Below are 22,339 nucleotides of genomic sequence, written 5' to 3'. Positions count from 1 at the left end.
ACCATGGATATTCACCCCCACTTTACCGTGGATATTATTAACTTGTAAAAAATAGGCTTTGTTACAATACCATGGGTCAATACCATGGCTTATCAATACCACAGTCCCAAAAAAACATAGCTTATTTCACAATCAAAATATTTTAGAACAATATGAAAATATTATTAACCATGGATATTCACTCCCCCTTTACCATGGATATTATTAACTTGTAAATATGCTTTGTTAGAATACCAAGGCTTGTCAATACTCTCTGCCTAATATTTCACAATCAAAATATTTTATAACAATATGACAAGATTATTAACCGTGTATATTCACCCTCACTTTACCATGGATACTATTAACTTGTAAATAGGCTTTCTTACAATAAATATCATGGACCAATACCATGGCTTATCAATACCACATGCCAAAACATTATAACTTATTTCAAAGTAAAAATATTTTATTTTAGTTTGATTTTATAACATTTTTTTAATTGAATCTAAAAGGAAAAAAGTTAAAATTACTTTTGAGATATATCTAAAACCTCTATCTTCATGACTACTAAAAATATTCCCATAGAAATGAAATTAACATTTTAATAAAAAAGATTAAAATACTTTTATATATAAAGATGTGAAATTTATATAATATTATTAAGAACCAACATAGATTCATCTTAAGCTAAGTGATTGACAATAATAGAGGAAAGATAGTGCATGATTTTTTTTTAAGGTTTTCATTATCATATTTTCTTTGGCATGATTGATCCAAAATATAGGTTTAATAGTTTACAAAGAATTGAGTTATTTTAATTTAGATACTTTCTCAAACACAATACAATGGGATCAAATTTAAGAGAGAGAAGGGGGAGGGGGGAGAGGGGGAGAGAGAGAGAGGGAGATAGTGACAAAGTTGGAGGGCAGAGAGAGAGAGAGAGAGAGTTGGAGAGGGAGAGAGGGAGGAAAGATCAAATACATAGAGAGATAGAGGTGGAGAGAGAGAGTGAGTGATAAGAAGTATAAGGAGAGAGAGTGAGGGAGAGAGGAGAGGAGGGAAGAGAGAGAAGAGGAGAGGAGAGAGATAGGGAGAGAAGGGGAATAGAGAGAGGGAGATATAAAGATGGAGGGGGGAGAGACGATGAGAGAGGGAGGGAGATAAAGACAGAGTTGGAGGGAAGAGAGAGAGAGCAACAGGGGGGAGAGACATAGGGAGGTGGGAGAGAAAGGGAGAGAGGAATGAAGAGAGAGAGAACTCAAGAGATAAACGAACAATGAGATGGAGGTGGAGGGGGAAAGAGAGGGAGGGAAAAAGAAATACATAGAGGGAGAAAGGAGAGAGAGAGAAGGAGAGAAGGGGAAGAGGGAGATAGAGAGAGAAGGGGAAGAGAGAGGGAGGGAAAGAGAGATAGATAGATATGGAGAGAGAGTGTGTATGTTTGGGGGGTGAGATAGAGATAGGGAATAAGAAAGAGACACATAGATACAAATATAGATATTATATAGTATTATATAACCAACCTAGATCCATCTTAACCTCGTATCTATCAAGCATTGAGATGGATAAAATCTCTTAAGGTGCAAACCTTTCCTCAAGTTTTGCGCTCAAAAAGGAGGTTTGCACCTCCAGAGATTGGATCCCTATGAGTGCTTGATAGATCTAAGGTTAAGATGGATCTAGGCTGGTAGGTATAATTTTACTAGGGTCATGATAGAGGAGTTCAACAATCAATGCCACCTTTTGTGGCTCCTAGAGATAACCCGGGAGGTTGAGGAGAGACCAATGCCTAGGACATCTTGATGAGTGTCTTAAAGATTTGTTGGAAATTCACATCACACTAAGTGTTTAACATTTTAAGAGGTAATCGATTTAGAACCTTCCTTAAGAGGAGAAATGCAAAAGCTTGATGCAAACTGTTACTCACATAAGCATTAACATTAGATTTGTAGCGACCAACATCACATGAACTGGTAGTTTTTCAGTCGTTATAGTATTTTTGGTAAAATACTTAAGGAAGAGGGAAAACATATACACAGGGCTTAAATCTAAGAATCTAATACATCAAAATTTATAGTGAAATAGATAGAACATAGAATTGAATGGAATGTAAAGATATGTGGAGTGCGTTTTATGGATTAGATTTCATATCAATATAGGCACCTTTGATAACATTAGACTAAGATGAATCCATAAATTCATGAAAACACTTCTAGTAGCTAATATTACATGTAATCTGAGAGTAATAATAAAGACATATGGAACAAACACAAAAGAGCACATACTACAGATTCAGATGAGCTGGAATCGCCAAAATTTGTGTTAATCTTCCACAGAGCATACATTTCATTGACTAAAAACATAACTTCTCTCTTGGAAAACCCATAATTTTGAACCCTTGGTTCAGTCTCATAGAACTTCTTTTTATAGGGCCTCAGAGGGAGAGCCCATTACAAAATATTCCTTCTTTATTTCATTACAATGGATAATCATAACAAAAACTTCAGCGTGCTCCGTGGCACAATTGTACTAACTGAACCCTAACTCACCGGCTGAAAATAAAATATTGACATAAAAAAGGAAATAAAAGTGTCATAATCGACATGATCTGCAGTATCATTGGTCGTGATAGGTAGGCTGCAGAGCCTGCATAGATGGTTCGATGATTTGGAGCATAGGAGGGTTGACGAACTACTCACATCTTTGCCACAATGCTAGCGCTGGAAGAAGAGCTCGAAAGAAACATTGATATGAAAATTTGAGGTTGGTTAGACCTGTGTAGTTCAGTCTAGGGAAAAACAGGGTCTTTACCATCCCCAACAGCTGAAAATCCCTCTTCAGACAGTTTACCACAATCTTACCCTTTAGAGTGGCAGTGTTCTCATGGAAAGAGTTTACCTTGCTTTTAGCCTCCACTAGTCTTTGACTGTATTCTTCCCACTGGATCAACACTCCCCCAAAGTCCCAACAGCTGGGCAAGCCTGCTATGACAATCCTGTCGAACTCAGTGTTGAAGGAAGCCACATTCTTTGATACCACCTCTAGGTACTCCTCAACTTTGACTCTAGCTTCCTCATTCTGGACAACCTTAGAAATCTCCATGATAACAGTCACTCTGTCCACCACATCTATGGGTCGTAGCTCACTGAGTGGCCTCTCATTCACAAACTGAATGAACCTTTTGGAAATCTGGGAGTTCCTTTCTCCCCCCTCTTTGGCTGACAGGATGAAACCTTCATAATCTCTATTTACAATCTCTGTTCAACCATCAAGGTTATATACTCCCAGTGGTTCCTTACCTCTTCAATGATCTCATCCCAAACCCGTTGTTTGGCTTGCAACAAGGACATGTTTCCTTTAAACTTTACCTTTAAATAAGAGATCTCCTGGTTTGCTTCCTGTATATTCTTACCGATGATTTCTGCATTTGCCTTGGCAATCTCCAACTTCTTCTCTTTCTACGTTAGGCTTCTCTGGGCAACATCTAGGTCATTCTACACCCTTTTAATCTCCCCCTCTGAAATTTGGAGCTCGGTGAGGGTCTTAGTGAGTTGTTTAGTTGGGTTTGAGGATCTTCAGGCACTATCACTGCACATATATGTGAGTCTATTCTCTTTTGCAACTTTGCTGCTTACTACTTCAGGGCCACTATTTCATTGTTCCTATCAATGAGCTCTTTGGCTAGGATCTCCTTCTCTTCTTCTACTTGTGCAAGCTCCTTAGATTGAACATGCTCACTACCTGGCATCTTCAACTTATGCCTAAGCTCCTGGATTTCTGTTTGGGAATTTTGAAGGAGGGCTTCAAAAGCAGTTTTATCTTTAGGATTCACCCCTAGCTTCATGACTAGCTCCTTGATGCTCTCATTTTACATGTGGAGAGCTCTTGAGTTAGCTCTCTCTTGTTTCAACCTGGTTGCAACCTTTTCCAGTAGCTTCTCAACCTTGCTGATGGTCATTGCGTTCCTGTTGAGCTTGCTATACAACATCTCTCCAACCTGCCTGTGGAAATTTATCTTGTCTGGCATGGGAACACTTGTTAAGTCCAGTGAAACATCCAAGGCTTTGAACTGAGAACCTGAAGGCAAAAATTGTGCCAGTGGATGCTGTAGTGAAAACTTCATCTGATTTCTTTCTAAATCCATAACAGCCAACAATCTGGTCTGGTATGGAATTGAGTGAGATGCCATTTGTTGCTACATCTCCTCTCTCACCTTCTTATTTCTTTCTTCAATGGCCTTTCCAGTAGGCCAGCTTGACCCAATAGTAGTTGCACTTCCTTTTGCACCTAAAATAGCTACCTCTGAAGAGGATGAGGCAACAGCCTGTGATGGATCCTCCAAGTTCACTTGGAAACCTGGTTGATCTGGCCTTGTTTCCACTAGCTTGGTTTCAAGTTCATCTTCTTCTGTCTCTTGGGTTTTTGCCTTTTTTACCGCTTGTACATCCTCCATCTCTATATCTCCAGTTTGGTCCACAATCCTATTTTGTGCTTTGTCCTTGGTTATAGGAGGCTCCATCTCCATCTCTGTATCCATAGGCCATGAATCAAGATTAGATTTCCATTCAATTTCAGGCCTATACTCATGTTTCTAAGTTGAAGCTTTTATCTTCTCCCTCCTTTGAGAAATGACACCATGAGGGTCATAATGTCAGACATCTCCTAGGTCAAAATTCATTTTCTTGAGTAATGCTTCAATTGCCTTGAAGGCCTGCCTGGAGTTGACAACAAAAGGCCCCACGGGCTTTCCCAATTTGAACATATGTCCCTTCTTTGCAGGGACAAAGTGGAGCTGGTCCGCATTGAGACTCTGCTTGATGAATTCTAGAGCAAATATCCTCATAGGCATGAACACAGGTAGATGGTAAGGGGGAAGTTCACACCCACAAACCTTGATCTCTGTGTGATCCTAAAAAAGGTACTAGTCCCGTACCCTGGTGTGTTTGGTAAGCTGGAGAATCTCTCTTTGCTGGGGGTAAACTTTGGGGGGATAAAAACCATGGATAATCTTATATGCAATGGCCATATAAGTTGATATGAATTGAGAGTAACCATTAGAATCTGGCCTCTTTCTAACAACAATGTCCCAGTCAAACACATATTTCCTCTGCTTGTTTCCATCCACCAAGTTGAGGCCCAAGCACTCAAACTCATCCACATGGGTATACACAAACAAATAAAACAACAAAGAATAGTACCTGAAATAGGATGTGGTGGAAAAATGGTGCAGCTGAAATCTTATGGCCTCAGATAGGTAAGTTGGAATATCAAATAGGTGGTCAGGCTACATCATTTTCCTTAAAAACCCCAAGGTGGATTTGTTTGCTATGCTGACATCATCATCCCCTAGCAGATGGGAAATTAGGGATAGGATGGATTGGATAGGTTCAACAAAGATGGTGATAGGGAAGCTGTCAACTATAGGTAGAGCTTGTAGGCCAGGGGCTAGGACCATCTGCAGGAAAGATTGATGCTCATTGGCTGGGAGGGTAGAGTAATGATATACTAAGGTGACATCAGTGAACTGCTAGGGTTCTGGAGAACTAGGGTAAACCAGGGCCTGTTGAATCAACTATGGGTTTATTTCGAGAATTTTGGCCCCAGAGGAGGAAACAAAGCAATTCTTCTTGTCAATGTAGGCTGCGGCCAACCAAGAGACGAATTCTGGAAAATGGTGCACAGTGGGTGTGATTTGGTAGTATAGGCCGGAGTCAACTACCCAGAATGGGTCTTCCCTCCTGACATGGTTGCCATATAGGTCAAAGCGGAGGTCAGCCAGGTGATATGCATAATAAGGGTCGATTATTTGAGCCTTTGTGTCCATGAGGGGGTCAATGCTAGAAGAGGGTTTGGCCTCTTGGGCCTTTGGGGTATCAGGGGCCACTTTCTTCATGTTTTTAACGAGTACGTGAGCAAAATTAAAGGTGCACAAGAGCAACTAGTTATGTGGTTGTCGTGGATCGGGTCGAAAACAACAGCAGGAGGAGGTACTTGGTCGATTGAGCTCGAATGACATTCTAAATAGGCGACTGTCGAGAGAGCGACACAACTAAGAAAATGTTTGAAAATGGCGAGGCGAGAAGGATTTTATAAATGGAGCGAGGGCAACGATCAGTTGACGTGGGGATGCCGTCATAGGGGGGACACGTGGCTAGGTGTGATTGGGAAATGGTGGGGATAGGTGGACAGGAGCGGGGGCGAGTGAAGTTAACATTATACCTTTGAATCTGCACTCCCTTGAAAAGGTGTCTGTCGATTGGCCTACATGGCGCGTGGTCCCCACTCCCACCATCCTCCGACGGGTCGGATAGCAAGAGGTTGAACCTTACGCTTCCCCCTGGAATGAATTTGGATCGTCAAATCCAGATCTAAAGATTCGTTCCGGGGGGGGGGGGGTCAGGGTGCTTGTTTATTGCCCAAGCAAGTTACCCCCACGAAATGCTTCCAGGGGCTGTCTGAGTGGGGATGGACAACGATCCGCCCAAAAACTGCTCGAATTTTAATTAGTGATGTGCGCCTATGTAAACACACTCCGTTGCCCTGTTATGCTTTGCCGATAGGGGCCCAGTGAGGAGATTCTGTGCTTTTAGCCTTCCATTTTAGCTCTAGGCCCTGATAGTGGCCCCCACAATTGTTTAACTATTTTTTGACTTATGGGGGCTTTACCAATGATTCAAAAGATGATTTAGAAGACATTTTTGGATCTGAGCCATGGCTCTGATCTATCAACCTCTTGAAAATGATGATGAAAGGTAACAATGATGATAGATCCGAGGTTAAGATGGATCTAGGCTGGTAGGTACAATTTTACTAGGGCCATGATAAATGAGTTCAACAATCAATGCCACCAACATCAAGGTGCATCGAGGGCTTGGTGGTCTTGATTAAATGGCAATTCCATACACTCATACACGAGAGAATCCAATGGAAACGTTGCAATCTCCCTAGTGTTGAAACTCTTAAGTCTGCTAGATTTTTAGTGGGATCTAAAATTCTAGTTTCTACATATGAAATCCAATGAGGTTGGAACCACTCTCAAACATCCTCAAACTATTAATTTTCCTTTATCTTTCATTTTCATCCTTTCACTTTAAGAATTTAACATTACCATTAATTACATGGCATTAGTAGGGGCTTATAATTGAATATTAAGCTTCCTCGCTCATAAATTATTATTTTCAAGCAAAATTCAGGGTGTAGATGCCAAGCCCTTTTTGAGAGAGGACAACCACAAATACACCTTTTGGGGAAATGCATCCCCCATATTGGGGAAACGTTCCCCCCTGCGTCTCCCTAAGTTTCCCTAAAAGGGGAATGTGAGGAAATGTTTCCCCATGCATCCTCTGTCTTGAGAACGTGGTAAACGTGGGGAGCACACCTTGCACCTTAGGGAACACATCCATGTGGAACATTGATTAAACTTGAAGTGTGCTTTAAAACCAATGTAGAAATCTAACAAACTATATACAAACAAGAAAGCTAAGAAGCTATAAAAACTATTTTAAAATAAAAGATTCAATTTCAAAAAAAGTTGAGGATCAATGTTTTATCTTCTGTGACCAAATTTGAAACAAATTTTGTATTGATTTCAACGAAAACTCATGCAAATGAGAAAGATCCTTCCTTCTCGCATGTGCCTTGTCTTTCGCATGTGTGTTATGATAACACTAAGAAAACACACAAGCCATTCCAAATAAAAAATTGCCTTGGTTGCTATCAATGTAGGATTGTTAACATCATTCATACCAAGGTTGTACTGACTTGCAACAACTTCTTAGGGCTTTTGACTACCAACAAATTAACAAGTGTAAATATTGCACCTTTGTTAGCTATTCCTACAACATAATCCACAAAACCTAGAGATTGTAGTATTATGTAGCTCTACAACAAATTTTCCTTTTCTAGCTAGAGAAGATGCAATTCCAACTTCCTTTCAATCAGTTTTGGAGTGGTCTAATAAAAAACACATAATCCAACCTCCTCAATCACCTTTGGAATGGTATCATACAAAGTTACTTCCAAATTGAAAGGCAAGTTGAAATATGTTGTCACACCATCCAAACCTTTTAAATTTTAAATATTACATTAAATTCGAGAATAATGTATAACATATCGGAAAAGTGTATATATTTTATGAAATAACTAAATCTTTTGCAACCTAGATATCTAACAAATACAAATAATTAAAACACAACACCTTAGCTCACCATATTTCTTCCTTTTTCTTTTGCCATACTTTCAAAAATACAAACTTCCTTCCATGGTCGACCATGCTTTTGTTTCAAAACACTGTCATAAACTTATTGTTACCCTTGTAAATTTTTATACTAACTAATAAGCAATTCAACCTTTTAGATCTTGCCCATGACTATTTGTCTTTTGATATAATGATATTCCCCAATACAGTTATATTGTATTTTCCTAGCAACCATTCTAAATTTGCGAAGTCAACATGTGGGAAAACTAATGGTTAATCTTATTGATAGTGCTATATTTGCACCAACTTTTTTTTATGCTTTATTTAAGAACAACCCACCAATCTAGAAATTCCTAACTTATTTTCTACCAACTATATTAGCAGGCCCAAAACAGCCCGTCGTTACTTCATTATGTTCCAGTCCGTTGCAATATAGCGATGGTTTGCACTATAGATATAGTTTGGGGAAGCGCGCTCTGCTCTTCAAAAGCACGCTCACTGGCAAATCGGAACTTTGGACGCTTCCGAAAACGCTTCAACATATCAGAATCGCGCTTCCTGTACGCTATGGCCACGGTTCTGCCACGCTCACCGCGCGCTTCAGCTGAACGCTCCGGCGCAAATTTTTATTTTATTCCCTAATTTTGTATTGGACGTGGGACCGGTTTAGCGTTTTGGGAAAAGTTAGAATGAAATTAAAACACCCGTTCTCCACTCATTTCTTCATTTGGTTGGCTTCAGTTTGAACGAGAGAGAGCAGATATTTTCGGACAGGTTTTTGAAAACTCGTGAACCAAGAGGAGTTTGGAGGAGTGAACAAAGACCGCCAACTATCTCAACTTCTCAAGAGCCAAAGAGGTAAATGCCAACCCAAACTCCCTCATTTCCTTGTATTTTTTATATATGGTTTTTTTCCAATTCTCCTGCTCTTTCCCATATTTTTTCTCCCTTATTTTATTGCAGGTTATTCATCTAAGATTTGAGAAAAACAGTGTTTTTGTGATTTATCATTCCATTTTTTGTTTCATGGTGTTGGGGGAAGATAAACATCAAAGGGAAGAAATGGAAGAAGAGAATAGTGGTCATACTCATAGTGACCCAATGTATGATGATGACGAGCAGTGTTGCACAAATCGACAAAAAATCGCGGTAATATCGTATTATCGTGATTTTTTCAAAATGAAGAGACAACTAAAAAAGTCAGTTGAACAAGGAAGTGGCAGTGGTTCTACTGCAGCATCAACCAACCCGGTCGCTGCCTCATCATTTTTTGTTCCTCGAACCACACCTGGTTCACAACGATCTATCAGTTCAATGCTAAAAAAAACTGAAAAAGAACAAGCTGACAAATTGCTGGCAAAATTTCTCCTTTGGAGTGATATTCCTTTCAGCATTGTAAGGAATAATCCATTTTTCCAGCCTGCTCTTGATGCTATTGCAACTGTTGGCCCAGGGTACAAAATCCCTTCTTATCATGACATGAGAGGCCGAATTCTTCAAAATGAAAAGCTTGACTGCACCAAAAGATTGGAGGATTTTAGGGAATCATGGGCACAAACAGGTTGCGCTGTGATATTAGATGGTTGGATTGATCAAAATGGGAGAACCCTTATAAACTTCTTGGTTAGTTGTCCAAAGGGGACTATGTTTATCAAATCTGTTGATGCATCTGCACAAATCAAAGATGCAAGAACTTTATGTGATTTGCTGGATGTGTTTATTTTGGAAGTGGGTGCAGAAAATGTTGTCCAAGTCATAACGGACAACGCTGCAAATTATGTTGTTGCTGGCAGAATGCTTATGGACAGACATCCTACTTTATTTTGGACACCTTGTGCTGCACACTGTATTGATTTGATGTTGGAGGACATAGGGAAAATTCCTTTTGTCAAAGATATTGTTGAGTCATCCAAAAGCATTACAAAATTTATATATAATCATACATCTGTGCTTAGCTTGATGAGAAGATTCACCAACAACAAAGAGTTGGTGCGCCCCGCCATTACACGGTTTGCCACCAGTTTCATATCTCTTCAATCCCTCTTGAATTCTATGTGGGATGTGAAGAGAATGTTTCTTTCAGAGGAGTGGCGTGCTTTGCCAATGAGCCGCAAACCAGAGGGAGAGTCCATATGCAGACTAGTTTCATACCAGGAAGACTTCTGGGCGGGAGTGCAGGAGGTGTGCGCCGTTACTGAACCTTTGGTAAAGGTTCTTCGGTTAGTTGATGGTGAGAAGCCCGCAATGGGCTATTTGTATGAGGCCATGGACAGGGCGAAAGAATCCATTCGGGCCTACTATGATGATAAGGGAGATGAGGGGTTTCAGAGACAACTCCTCCTATGGGGAGTGATTGATGAACGATGGAACAACACACTCCATCGTCCCATTCATGCTGCTGGGATTTTCCTGAACCCCGCATTTTCTTACGCATGTGGGTTCGTATTTGATGCTGAGATCATGGATGGATTCTTAACCTGTGTCCAGAGGATGGTGCGATCTCCAGCAGAACGTACAAAAATCTCTAAAGAAATTGAGACATATAGGATGGCAGGTGGCACATTTGGCTTTGACATGGCTGTGACTGATAGGACGATTAAAATGCCAGGTATTTTTTAGTTTGTTTCAAATTTCATTGTCTCTTCAAATTCCATTTTTTTTCTTATGTTTATTTAAAATTTTATTTGTAATTTTGTTGTAGATGCATGGTGGAGTATGTATGGTGTCAGGGTACCCCTTCTGCGAAAGCTTGCCATTCGGATCCTTAGCCAAACATGTAGTTCCTCAGGTTGTGAGCGCAACTGGAGTGTATTTGAAAAAATACACAATAAGAAGCGCAACAGGTTAACACTTAAATTTTAAAATATTGCAAATTTCCAAATAAATTTTTGAATTCATTAAACAATATTTTTTTTGTAATTATTATTTCATGATTTTTGTATAGGTTGGAGTCCCAGCGACTTAATGACATGGTCTATGTCTACTACAATCTTCGATTGTGGGTGAGGCAACTTGAGAGGACACTTGATATGGAGGCCATCTCATTGGATGGGATTGACACCACTGCTGCATGGAGGGTTGAGTCCGAGAGGCCTCTCATGGAGTCTGCTGATGATTGGTTAGTGCAGGATGTAGTGGAGGAGGAGGAGGAGGAGGAGGAGGAAGAGTTGGAGCAACAGGAGGAGGAGGTGACACCACCTGCTCAGGCTACCCCTGCCACCAGTAGAGGACGTGGTCTACCTCCTATAGCTCCTACTCCTAGTTCTTCAGGTTCTAGAGCACAGCAGACTCCACTGCCAACTCCACCAGCACCAGCATCTACATCTAGAGGGAAAGGGAAAGCTATGGCATTTTCTCGCAAGAGGGGCAGAGGAAATCAATAGTATTAGACTTTAGTTATTTTGTTCATTTCATTGTATATGACATTATGACTCATAAGATACATTATTATACTTTTTGTTGATATTTTGACGCTGAGTTGGGACTCAAGAGTCAGAACTTACTATTCAGGACATGATTCACTGTTATGTGTGATTTTAGCACTAGAAATGATATTAAACATCTTATATATTAGTTCTTTTATCATATTTATGTGTCAATGTATTCATTTTATTTTGTAGATGGTTTAGATATTAAAAAAATTGAAAAAAATGAATATCTTTGTACCAAACTATTTTTTCCCGATTAGTACCAATATTTTTCCGATTATTACGATTTTTTCCCTACGCCGAAATTATCCCAATAATGATTAATGCAACATTGATGACGAGGGGTTTGAGGGGAAAGGGGATGGAAATGGTTCATTGACACCCTTGTGGAAATATGTGACAAAACTTGAAACAAGGAGAGGTGGTGGAAGCACTAAATTTCTGTGCCCTCATGATTGTCATCAAGGAAAACCTTATAGTGGTTCATATACCCGTGTCAGGAGGCATCTTTGTGGGGTAATGGAGAGTGATGTCATTAAGGGTTCCATTGGGATCTCAATTTGCCCGAAGATATCAAAGGAAAAAAGAAAAAAATACATCAAAATAGAGGAAGTTGCACAAAAAAAACATGGTAAAAAACAAAAGCTTCAATTTAATGCAACATCTAGATTTGGTGACCACACATCTCCATCCCTCATGGAACTTTTGAAACCTCTAAATCTAGAAGAACAATTGCAGATTTTCTTAATATTGGTGGGAGGGATGAGGTGGATGCAAAAGTGGTGTGGTTTCTTTGTGCTTGTGGTATACCATTTAATGTTCTTCGTTCCCCCTATTGGCATGATTTGGTTAAGGCCATCAATGAAGCCCCTAGAGGATATAAGAGCCCCAGCTATGAGAAAGCTAGAACTTTGTTATTAGACAAAGAAAAAACAAAAAATCAAAGAGCTTTGACACAGTTTATAGATGAGTGGAAGGACTTCGGGGTATTGATTGTATCAAATGGTTGGACAAATGTTAGAAACCAACATTTGATAAATGTTCTTGGTGTTTCTGCTAATGGTGTAGTGTTTCTTACATCACATGACTCCTCCACTATCACTACATCTCCTCAAAACATTGCAGATCTCCTATTGAAAACAATTAATGATGTTGGTGCTACTAATGTGGTTCAAGTAATCACTGATAATGTGGAAAATTGTGAGGGAGCAGGAAAACTCATTGAGCGGGTTTATCCACACATATTTTGGTCAGGGTGTTTGGTGCACACATTGAACCTTTTGATGCATGATATTGTCAAGCATAAAGAATGTGGATGGATTAATGAGTTGTACAAGAGAGGGAAGCAACTCATCCAATTTGTCACAGGGCATACGAGAGTCAATTACTTTTATGGCATTTACTCTAGGTTGCAACTACTTAAGATTGTGAAAACTAGATTTGCTAACTATTACCTCACCTTTAGGTGCTTGTTGAAGGCGAGAGAAGCTTTGGCTGCTATGGTGATAAGTGATGAATGGGATGAAATAAGCACTAATAGAGATGGTGTTAATGTAGTGAAGAACATTGTTTTTGACATTCACTTTTGGTCACAAGTCATATATGTGTTGCAATTCACCAAGCCAATTTATCACATGATCAAATTTGCAAATTCCAATTCACCAATCATTGGGGAGGGTATATGAGCAAATGGATAGTATGTTGGGGCAAATTAAAGACATTGTTGAGCCTAAAGATGTCAACTTGTATAATCATATCTGTGCAGAGGTGGAAAAACGATGGGAAATGTTAAACATTCCACTACATGCCTTAGCGTATGTTCTTACACCTAAATACTATCATTTATCATGGCTTTCATCACCAGCACCTGGTGGGGGGACTAAGGAAAAACCACACCAAGATCCAGAAGTTCAAGATAATTATATGAAAGCACTAGACAAATTGGTCCCTGATGAAGAGGAGTGTGACACCATACAGAGACAGTTGAGCCACTACATCCTTTGCAATGGTGCCTTTGGGACCAAACATGCAATTAGAGATCGAGAGAATCTGTCTTCTCTTGAGTGGTGGAACATGCATGGCAATGCTACCCCACAGCTACAATGTTTAGCAACACGGGTGCTCTCATAGGTGGTGAACGCTTCTTCTATAGCGAGGTGTCAGAGCACCTACAATTTCATCCATAATGTCAAACGAAACAGGTTGAACGTAAATCGGTCACTTTCTTTATGTTCATTATAACTTGCGATTGTTGTCCCATTACTGTGAGGAGGCAAAGACAAATAAAGAGTTGACAGTTTGGGACAAAAATCCAGAGGAGGATAATTTGGAGGATGGAGTGTTATATTTAGAGCAATTGGAGGATGCTCTTATGGAGGATGATGATCATGTTCAAATGCCACCCCCATTTAGTGCCAAGGTCCCCATGTCTAGGACTCCAATGCCAACACCAAAGGCTTCGTCTTCAGTATTGTAGCTTCCGCTTCCACCTACTTCACTGCCACGATGTGAAGGCCCACACAACAATCGTGGCGGTGCAAGGAGGAGAGAATAGTGGATAGAATAATAGATATTAGAAAATTGTCTCTTTTTTCACTACTTTGTTGTCATCGATGATAGGTTAGTGTTTTAAACCTTCTAGTCTTCATACTTTAGCGAGTAGATGGCCTATTTTGTAAACAATACTATTTTGTCATTTTGACAATTGTTAGAACTTAGATAACCTATTTCAATGATAAGTTAATGGTCTACTTTTTATTATATGGCTTAAAAATTTATATGTTAGAATCTAGATGATTGATGCTCAAATGATTAATTATTAATATACTCTAGATGCTATTTCTATCTTTATTGATGTATAAATATGCATGTTTTATATATTCTGCAACTAATTTGACATTATGCATGATTTTTTGAAAATACATAGACATACACCCACATACACCCTGGACACTCTGCTGCTGAGGATTTTTAGAAAATGATGCTCCTCACACCCACTAAAAAACGCTCCTGCTCCACTCCATGCTCTAGCAACCTTGATTCAAAGCACATTCATTTTCATGTATAAAGGTAAATTTTTATCACAAAATCCAAACAACGAAGTATCCAATATTACACTATAAATTGTATGCAATCAGGCCAGTATTTAAATATAACTGTGTTTATGTCACTGCAGAAAAATATCAGCCAATAGATCCTCAAACACATGAAACAATACCACAATATAAAAGGTCATAGCACTATGCGTAGTATCAGTTCACTTGAAGGAGTGTTTAGTATTACAAAGAGCCCAGAAGTTGCCAAAAATTGCTGTAATTAGAAGTTAACCAAAATCAGATCAGGATATAAATCAATAAAGCCTTGTCAACAGTGCTCAGAAAATTGACATAGAAGAAGTGGTCCCATACATTCAAAGTGTTAAGATGAGTAACAAGTTGGTTGAGGCATAAGTTAATGGCTATTGTGTGCGGCTTGCAGGCTGTTGCCCCTAACCTAGGTTTATAGTGGTAGCCAGTTGGATTTGATCCTGGGCCTGTTCAGGATAACTCTTACCAGTGACCGATTATCCTAGATTAAAAAAAAAAAACAAGTTGGTTGTTTATGCCACCAGACAAGAAATATTCACCATCAACAAACTCAGATCTGAAACATGAGCTCTAACCCTAGACGTCAAACTCAAATGTATGAATTGTTTCACTCAGGCTAAGTTGTTTACCTTGTTTTAACATTGATTTTCCTTGCTTAACTATATAGGCTAAGTAGGTAGCTCAACGCTGGCCTATAAACCCTAGCATGTGGAATAAACAAGAACAAGACCAAGCATGAACCATGTGCTTCCAAGCATGCAATTGAAGTAACCCCATAGAAATAGTAAAACTTTAAATGCTTACAGTGAATTTATTGTTTGGGGTTAGATCCACAGATAGGCTAGTTAAGGATGAGAATAATAACATAATACATATGCTAACATTAAATGAGAAATGTTGAAGAGTTAATTAGCGTGAGAGATCTAAGCTAGAAATGTCATAGCAATGAAATAACCTTAGATCCAACAACCTAGATTAAGAGATCAAGCAAGCAAATCCCTAGGTTGCAAAACAAACAAAGAAAATAAAGGGTAAACAGATGAATTTTTGGGTTGAAGAAGATAATAGATTAGTGTCTAGAAAGGGCTATGGGGTCACTACACAGTTTAAGGTTAAAGATGAGACAATGTTGAGAGTATCAAGGAAGATTTTCCCTCAATCATTGATTAGGGCTAATAGGCTTTCCCGAGATTGAATGGGGGAATGGTCCTCTAGGAATCCTATCCAAGTACTAGCAAGGTAATCTCCAAACTTGGCCACAACAAGAGGGAAGAGCCCTAGGACATCCTACCTCAATATAATGAAACAAATCTTCAATGGTCAAAAGGAATAAGGCAAGAAGCTTACACCTCGATTTCCCTTCCAAGTGGAGCAAGGTGCCCTTTTTTGGCCTTTTCATAGCTATGTCCTTCAACAAACATGAAAAAATATCTTAATCAAGCCCTTGAAAAATGTCTAAACAATCATTTAGGAAACAATACAGATGCACAAGAACTCTTTAAGCAATTTTTTTCATTAGTCTCTAACAAATGAAACTCAGTGAGGCATCCTCGTATAGATTAGAGGCCTCCTCAATATAAGATGTGAATACAATGTGCTAGCTCAAAACTAGGAGCAAAAGTGATTAGCTTATCATGAAACCATTAACAAAAGACATGCGGGCATAAATATCCTAAAAATCCTCCAAGAGAAGAACACCCCACAAGAAAGGGTCAATTATGCACAAAAAAGGTCACACATGGTCTAAAGGGGTCAGAAGAACACCCCACAAGAAAGGGTCAATTATGCACAAAAAAGGTCACACATGGTCTAAAGGGGTCAGAAGAAGTACACTCTCCCAAAAAAATATGCCAACATCCCTATAATTAGTGAATAACAAGTCATTAGGGGTTTAAGGACTGGGGTGCTCCTCCAACCAACTCCTAGATGTAAGGAAGTGGACATCTTAAGAAATATTCACCTTCTCATGCATGATGTCATCCCACACATGTGGGACATTCAAGGAAAGAATCTAGTGTATGCTGGCATGTGTGGCTCCTAAAAAATGGTGCTCTCAAATAAAGTAAGGTGGTCAGCTACCATGTCATTCACAATTGCTATAACAACCTATGACCTTATGTAACCACCTCCCAAGGGTCCTCAAACACCACAACAAGCTCCCACATGTTGTCCTAGGAGGGAATAATTATGCATATGTTTGAATAAGGGGTCCAACTGGCAGATGGATGCCATCTTTAAGTGCTCCATGTGGCAATTGTGAGGACATGACATCTCTGTCATTGCTCGATGCATTGTCACAAATCATAATGTAGTGACATGTATCCCAATGAATTACACAAATCCCAAGAAAAATGGCATAGGTACCAAATTGATAGATATCGCCAAATACAAATACATGGATCCCAATGCATGGCATCCACTTGTAGTTGTTGATTTGGGGTAGCATCGGATGTGTTCTAGCCACGAAATTTGGTGGAGAGGCTAAGGTACATGAGATCTCCAATACCCAGAAAGGGCTTGGGCAGATTCTAAACAGTTTGGGAGATATTAAAATAATTAATATTTTTATGGAGTCCCTAAGTCTAAGCTTAGGGAAAATAAAATATTAATGTGAATTAATATAAAATTGTGTTAGAATGGTACAAAAGTCATGGATCAAGCCAGATCTAATCTTAGCCGTTGATTAGGGACTTAATCTCGACCGTTGATTTGTCAATGAGAAAAGTATAAGAGGAGGCTTGAGGGTCACTTGGAGAACACACCGAGTTGATCAAGATTTCGAATTTCTGGGGTAGGGTTTGTTGAGGAAGTCGAGAGAGTGATCAGAGTTGCAGCTGAGGGGCAGTGAATTCAGAAGCAGAGAGGCAGAGATAGTGCTGGGAGGCTCAACGCAATAGCCAGGAAAGCTGACGCAGAGGGTAGAAGCCGAAACTGCTAGGAATAGCCGGAACTGCCGGAATAGCCGGGAAAGCTGACGCAGAGGGTAGAAGCTGGAACAGCCGGGAATAGACGGAACTGTCGGAACAGCTGGGAAAGCTGAGCAGAGGGCAGAAGTCGGAATTGCTGGGAACAACCGAAACTGCCAAGAAAGCTGACGCAGAGGGCAGAAGCCGAAAATGTCGGGAACAGCCGGAATTGCCAAAACAACCGGGAAAACTGACATAGAGGGCAGAAGCCGAAACTGCCGGGAACAACCGGAACTACTGGGAAAGCTGACGCAGAGGGTAGAAGAGGCTGATGCAGTCCCTGGAGGCTGACGCTGGGGTTTTTCGTGGGGCAGATTGGAGCTGAGGAGCTGTCGGAATGTTTATCCAGGGTTTCAGCCGGAGCATTTGCCTCCGAAGGAGAGGTACTACTGCTGAGATTATTCAATTTTGGGTTAGCTAGTTTTGGCACCCAGATTGTATTCAGATACTGCATAATAATAAAACCCTCAGATAGCTGCACCGGTTTTCCCGCATTGGGTTTTTCCGGGGACATTGGTTCAAAAACAACGGTGTCACATGTGTGCTTGTTTTGTTTCCTTCAGTGGATGATCTGTAATGTGTTGAGCATGTACTTGTATTTATTTCCAGTATTTACATGGTAAATAACTTGTTAATTAACAAAACAAGTAGGTGGGAATAAATCAGAAAGTACTTGAAGGGTTTCTAACGGATTAGACTTAGAAATTCCAATAGTAGTGGTGGTTCCAACTTTTTGGTGAGCCATTAGGTGTTATACTCTTGATGATTTCTTCCAACACAACATAAAAAGGTTAGTTTTAGGATAATGCCTGTGTTTTACCAAGGGAAAACAACATTAACCCTTATACATGTGCCAAGTCCTACGACAAAGTGTATTTTCCTAGTCCCTAAGTAAAAGGAATGTGATATGATGGTAAATTATGAAAGAGGAGGGGGGAACTTCATGTGATGGCTCTCAAAGTCATGCAATAATGTATAGGTCTTACCTTTTGATCATCTAGCTTTCAAGAGCTAGGACTTTATGTATAGAGGCCTTTAAAGACAGAGCTTAGCACTGAGTTGTCTTTCCTCGACATTGTTTCTTGTGACCCCTTTTGCATTTTTCTTTAGGGGTTCATTTTATCGAACAAATCCCTTTTTCTTTAGATATTCATAAACAAGCATGGGACTAAGGTCAATGACCTCATAGCAAGGTGGCGTTCATTCAAAATTTACTTTTCATCGACTTTTAACTTTATTGGCTCTCCACCTCTTTGCCTTTCTGGGTTTAATGACTTAGGCTTTTCTTCGATTAGACATTCTTGTTGATCTTTGATAAGTCATACATGAAAGGGTATAACTTTTTATGGATGGAATGGAGTGAAGGGTGACCTCACTCGTCGAACAACCCATACACTCTACAATTTCTACCTATCAGGACATGTTGATCTCTATCACACCTTAGAACGCCATGAGGCAACTTCTTACGACCAATTAGAAGCCTTTGTTCCATACTAACACCACCCAAATAATGTGCACTTATATGACCATTGTAGCTACATATTCGGCTACTATAACTGTAGGCACTATAATTGCGAGGTAGGGTCAAGTATGGTTGAGATGTGGAAAAGACTACCTCAACCAGTTTCCTAGTAGAAACTAATTTGAGAAATAACAACGTTTCTAAAAGATAACCATGTCCCCCATGGTATGACGAGGCAAACAATAAAACTATAATATTATGAAGTATTATCAATTCTTATTTAAAATTTGCAACCTTTCATGGCATGACCCGAAAGTTATAGCACCACATCCAAGTAACAACAATAATGCATCGAATATCATGATAGGACATGCTAAAACCAAAGCATACCATCCATAAGTGGATCTGTCAATTTAAGAGGTGAGGGTGGAGCATCATAGGAAGAGTATTAATACACATTGGAAGTGTTAAATCACAGGAATAGTGTTAAAACAAATGGGAAATGATGAATGAGTAAGGTGTGCTAGTAAGAAGCTTCCAAGGATTGGCAAAGTTGGGGGTCAAACATTTTGAGAATGTTTATGAAGAACTGAAGTCATCGAATATTGTAGAGATCGTCAGAACAACATAATTTTTCCAAGGCTTGTTTCTCAAGAGTATAATCAATGGCCATACAAGGAGGTCTCAAAGGATGAACTATTGGTTGTGTTGTCTTCCTATCACAAATATAAGAGTCTTGGCCAAGATGAGTGAATTGTTGAATTATTCTAGGGTTTCTTTGAGATTTTGAGTGAGGATTTGCTTCAAGTCTTGGAAAAAGTAAGAACATTTGTTAAGGTATTAGGCTCTTTCAATTTCATGTTTATGGCTCGTAATCCCAGTGTTGATCATCATTAGTCATTTGATACATTTAGACCCATAGCTTTGTGTAACTGCGTGTACACAATTATAGCAAAGGGGCTAGCTATCAGTTCGAAGAAACTTTTGTCCAAGTTTCTCTCTCCTAAACAATTTGGATTCTTCGATGGTAATTAAATCCACAAAGCAATAGGATTGGCTCAAGAGGGTTTTCATACTATTAAACTAAAATGTGCTAGCATTGGTGATTATGATGGAAATATCTAAAGTTTATGACAGTGTGCTGGCATTATTTGAGATTACCCTTAATTCACATTGGTTTTAACGTCTCTAAGATTAATTGGATCATGGGATGTGACATGTCACTTTGGTTTCATATGTTGTTCTTATCAATGGCTCATCCTCACCCTTTTTCAAACCCACAAGAGGTTTGAGACAAGAGAGTCCATTGTGCCTGCATTTTATGCTAATCAGTGGCTGAAGGTCAAGCATATCCATTATACAAGCCAAAAGAACAAGAGAATTTAGGGTATTAGGGTTATGGGTAATGAATCACTCACTCATTTACTATTTATAGATGATGTACTTTTGTTTTGTAATGGTTCTATAGATAATGATAATTTTATTAATGTCCAACAAATGACCACAAAAGTAAGTCAATATGACTAAAGAATACAGCCGGTATAAATACAATGTGGGAATGTAAGCACAACTCCTAGAGAATGTTGAATAGCATAAAGAAGAAAAGAAACTTACAATAGTACATCCTCGAGATAAATCATAAAACACATGTATATATATTCGTGACAAAGGTATGGTGATACAAAATACAAGCAATAAATGACTATGTCCAAGGCTGGAAAAGTGGACAACTCAAGAACCTGTCATGAGAGATAGAGAGTGAAAAAAAGAGATAAAACGATGGAGCTAACGATGTCAGGGTCTTCAAGGTCTGCTGGCCAAAGGCGAGGGGAAAATTGGGTATTGGTACACCATCTAAATCCTCTGGAACAATTAGGAGGGTCTGGCTGTATGATCCTGGGGGGATGTAGAAGTGAGGGCTACTCCTAGCATCCGAGGTCAAAAGAAAGAAGCTTTGGATAGATCTCTGGCTACTCCTCTGGATCTGGGATCTTGGAGGTACTCTAATGGGTGGAAGGTACCAGGCTCAGGGTCCATTTGGAGCTAATCCCTCTACTGCTTTGAGGATGTATGGGTTGATGTATGGTTCAGCATCTCCGAATTGGTCTTGATGATATCAGACAATCTCCCATATGGGGAAGCTGAGGATTGAGACGACTTCACATCAATCTATTGTTCGATGCACTCTAGGACTTTGCCCACCTGTTGTTGCTCTGATCTACCTAAAAGTATGAGGTGATCATCCTAGTCACCCCAAGACGAAGCCTGCTATGCAAGAACTGAGATCTGTGGCTGAAGATCTCCCTAATGTAGAGGGATAGGTATCTCTGGTCCTCGCATCAAAAGATATTAGAGAGGTATCCTACTGAGTAGTTATATAGGAGGAAAGGAAATTTAGGGAGTTTCTTCCACGATGCAACAAAGCTACTAGAATGGAAATAAATAATCATAAATCCGTTGTGGTACTTAATGAGCCTGATGAGGAAGTTGTACAAACTTTAAGAGGATTATTCCCTTTCAGACTTACAAAGTTACAGGAAGGAATCAAGTATCTTGGTTTCAATCTTAAACCAAATGGCTATAGTGCGAGGAATTGAACCCAGTAACTGTTGAATATTGAGAAGAGAATTAACTTATATTGCAATAGATGGTTATCTACAAGTAGATTGATCTTAGTCAAATCTGTTGTAGAGGCCATTCCAAGGTACTAGCACTCTTTAGCATATATTCCTAGAGGCATTTTGGTGAAAATCAGAAGGACTTGCTTTAATTTTCTTTGGAAATGAAGTTCTGATAAGATTGGCACTCGCTTAGCTAAGTGGCAGTCTATAGCAAGGCTTAGAGACAAGAGAGGATGGGGACTTACGAACATTGATGTATTGTCATATATCTTGCTGCAAAAACTTTTTGGAATCTGATTACAAGAATAAGCTTATGAAATAATTATTATTTAAAAAAATATGGCTCCAGGTTCAGTTTTGGACTGGATCAGAAGTGATAGGAAAAACATTTCCAATGTCTTATTTGGCTTGGAAGTTGGTGATGGTTCACAACCTTACAGGTAAGGATGGGAGCTGATGCTATCATGGGGTGCAGGAATGAGGTTGTTTTATCTGCTAAATTGATCCAGTATCATCAGGATATAGGTAGATGCACACTAAATTTGATAGGGGATCCTAAGATGCACACTAAATTTGATAGGGGATCCTATATCTATT

At 39.4% G+C, this 22,339-nt stretch overlaps 1 protein-coding gene across 1 annotated transcript; it reads left to right on the top strand.

Annotated features, from left to right (window-relative positions):
* The first annotated feature begins 8,554 nt into the window (after positions 1-8,554).
* On the top strand, positions 8,555-11,731 carry LOC149228373 (uncharacterized). Its single transcript, XM_089378167.1, has 4 exons — positions 8,555-9,037; positions 9,143-10,787; positions 10,881-11,022; positions 11,124-11,731. The coding sequence occupies exons 2-4, from the start codon at positions 9,206-9,208 to the stop codon at positions 11,560-11,562; spliced, it is 2,163 nt and encodes a 720-aa protein (XP_089234293.1). The 5' UTR covers positions 8,555-9,037; positions 9,143-9,205; the 3' UTR covers positions 11,563-11,731.
* Positions 11,732-22,339: the final 10,608 nt, after the last annotated feature.

This window comes from Pinus tabuliformis, chromosome J, assembly GCF_031772625.1.
Source record: "Pinus tabuliformis cultivar Carrire ecotype Pingquan chromosome J, CPIR1, whole genome shotgun sequence".
Classification (NCBI taxonomy): domain Eukaryota; kingdom Viridiplantae; phylum Streptophyta; class Pinopsida; order Pinales; family Pinaceae; genus Pinus; species Pinus tabuliformis.
This window is presented reverse-complemented; position numbering and strand designations above follow the sequence as displayed.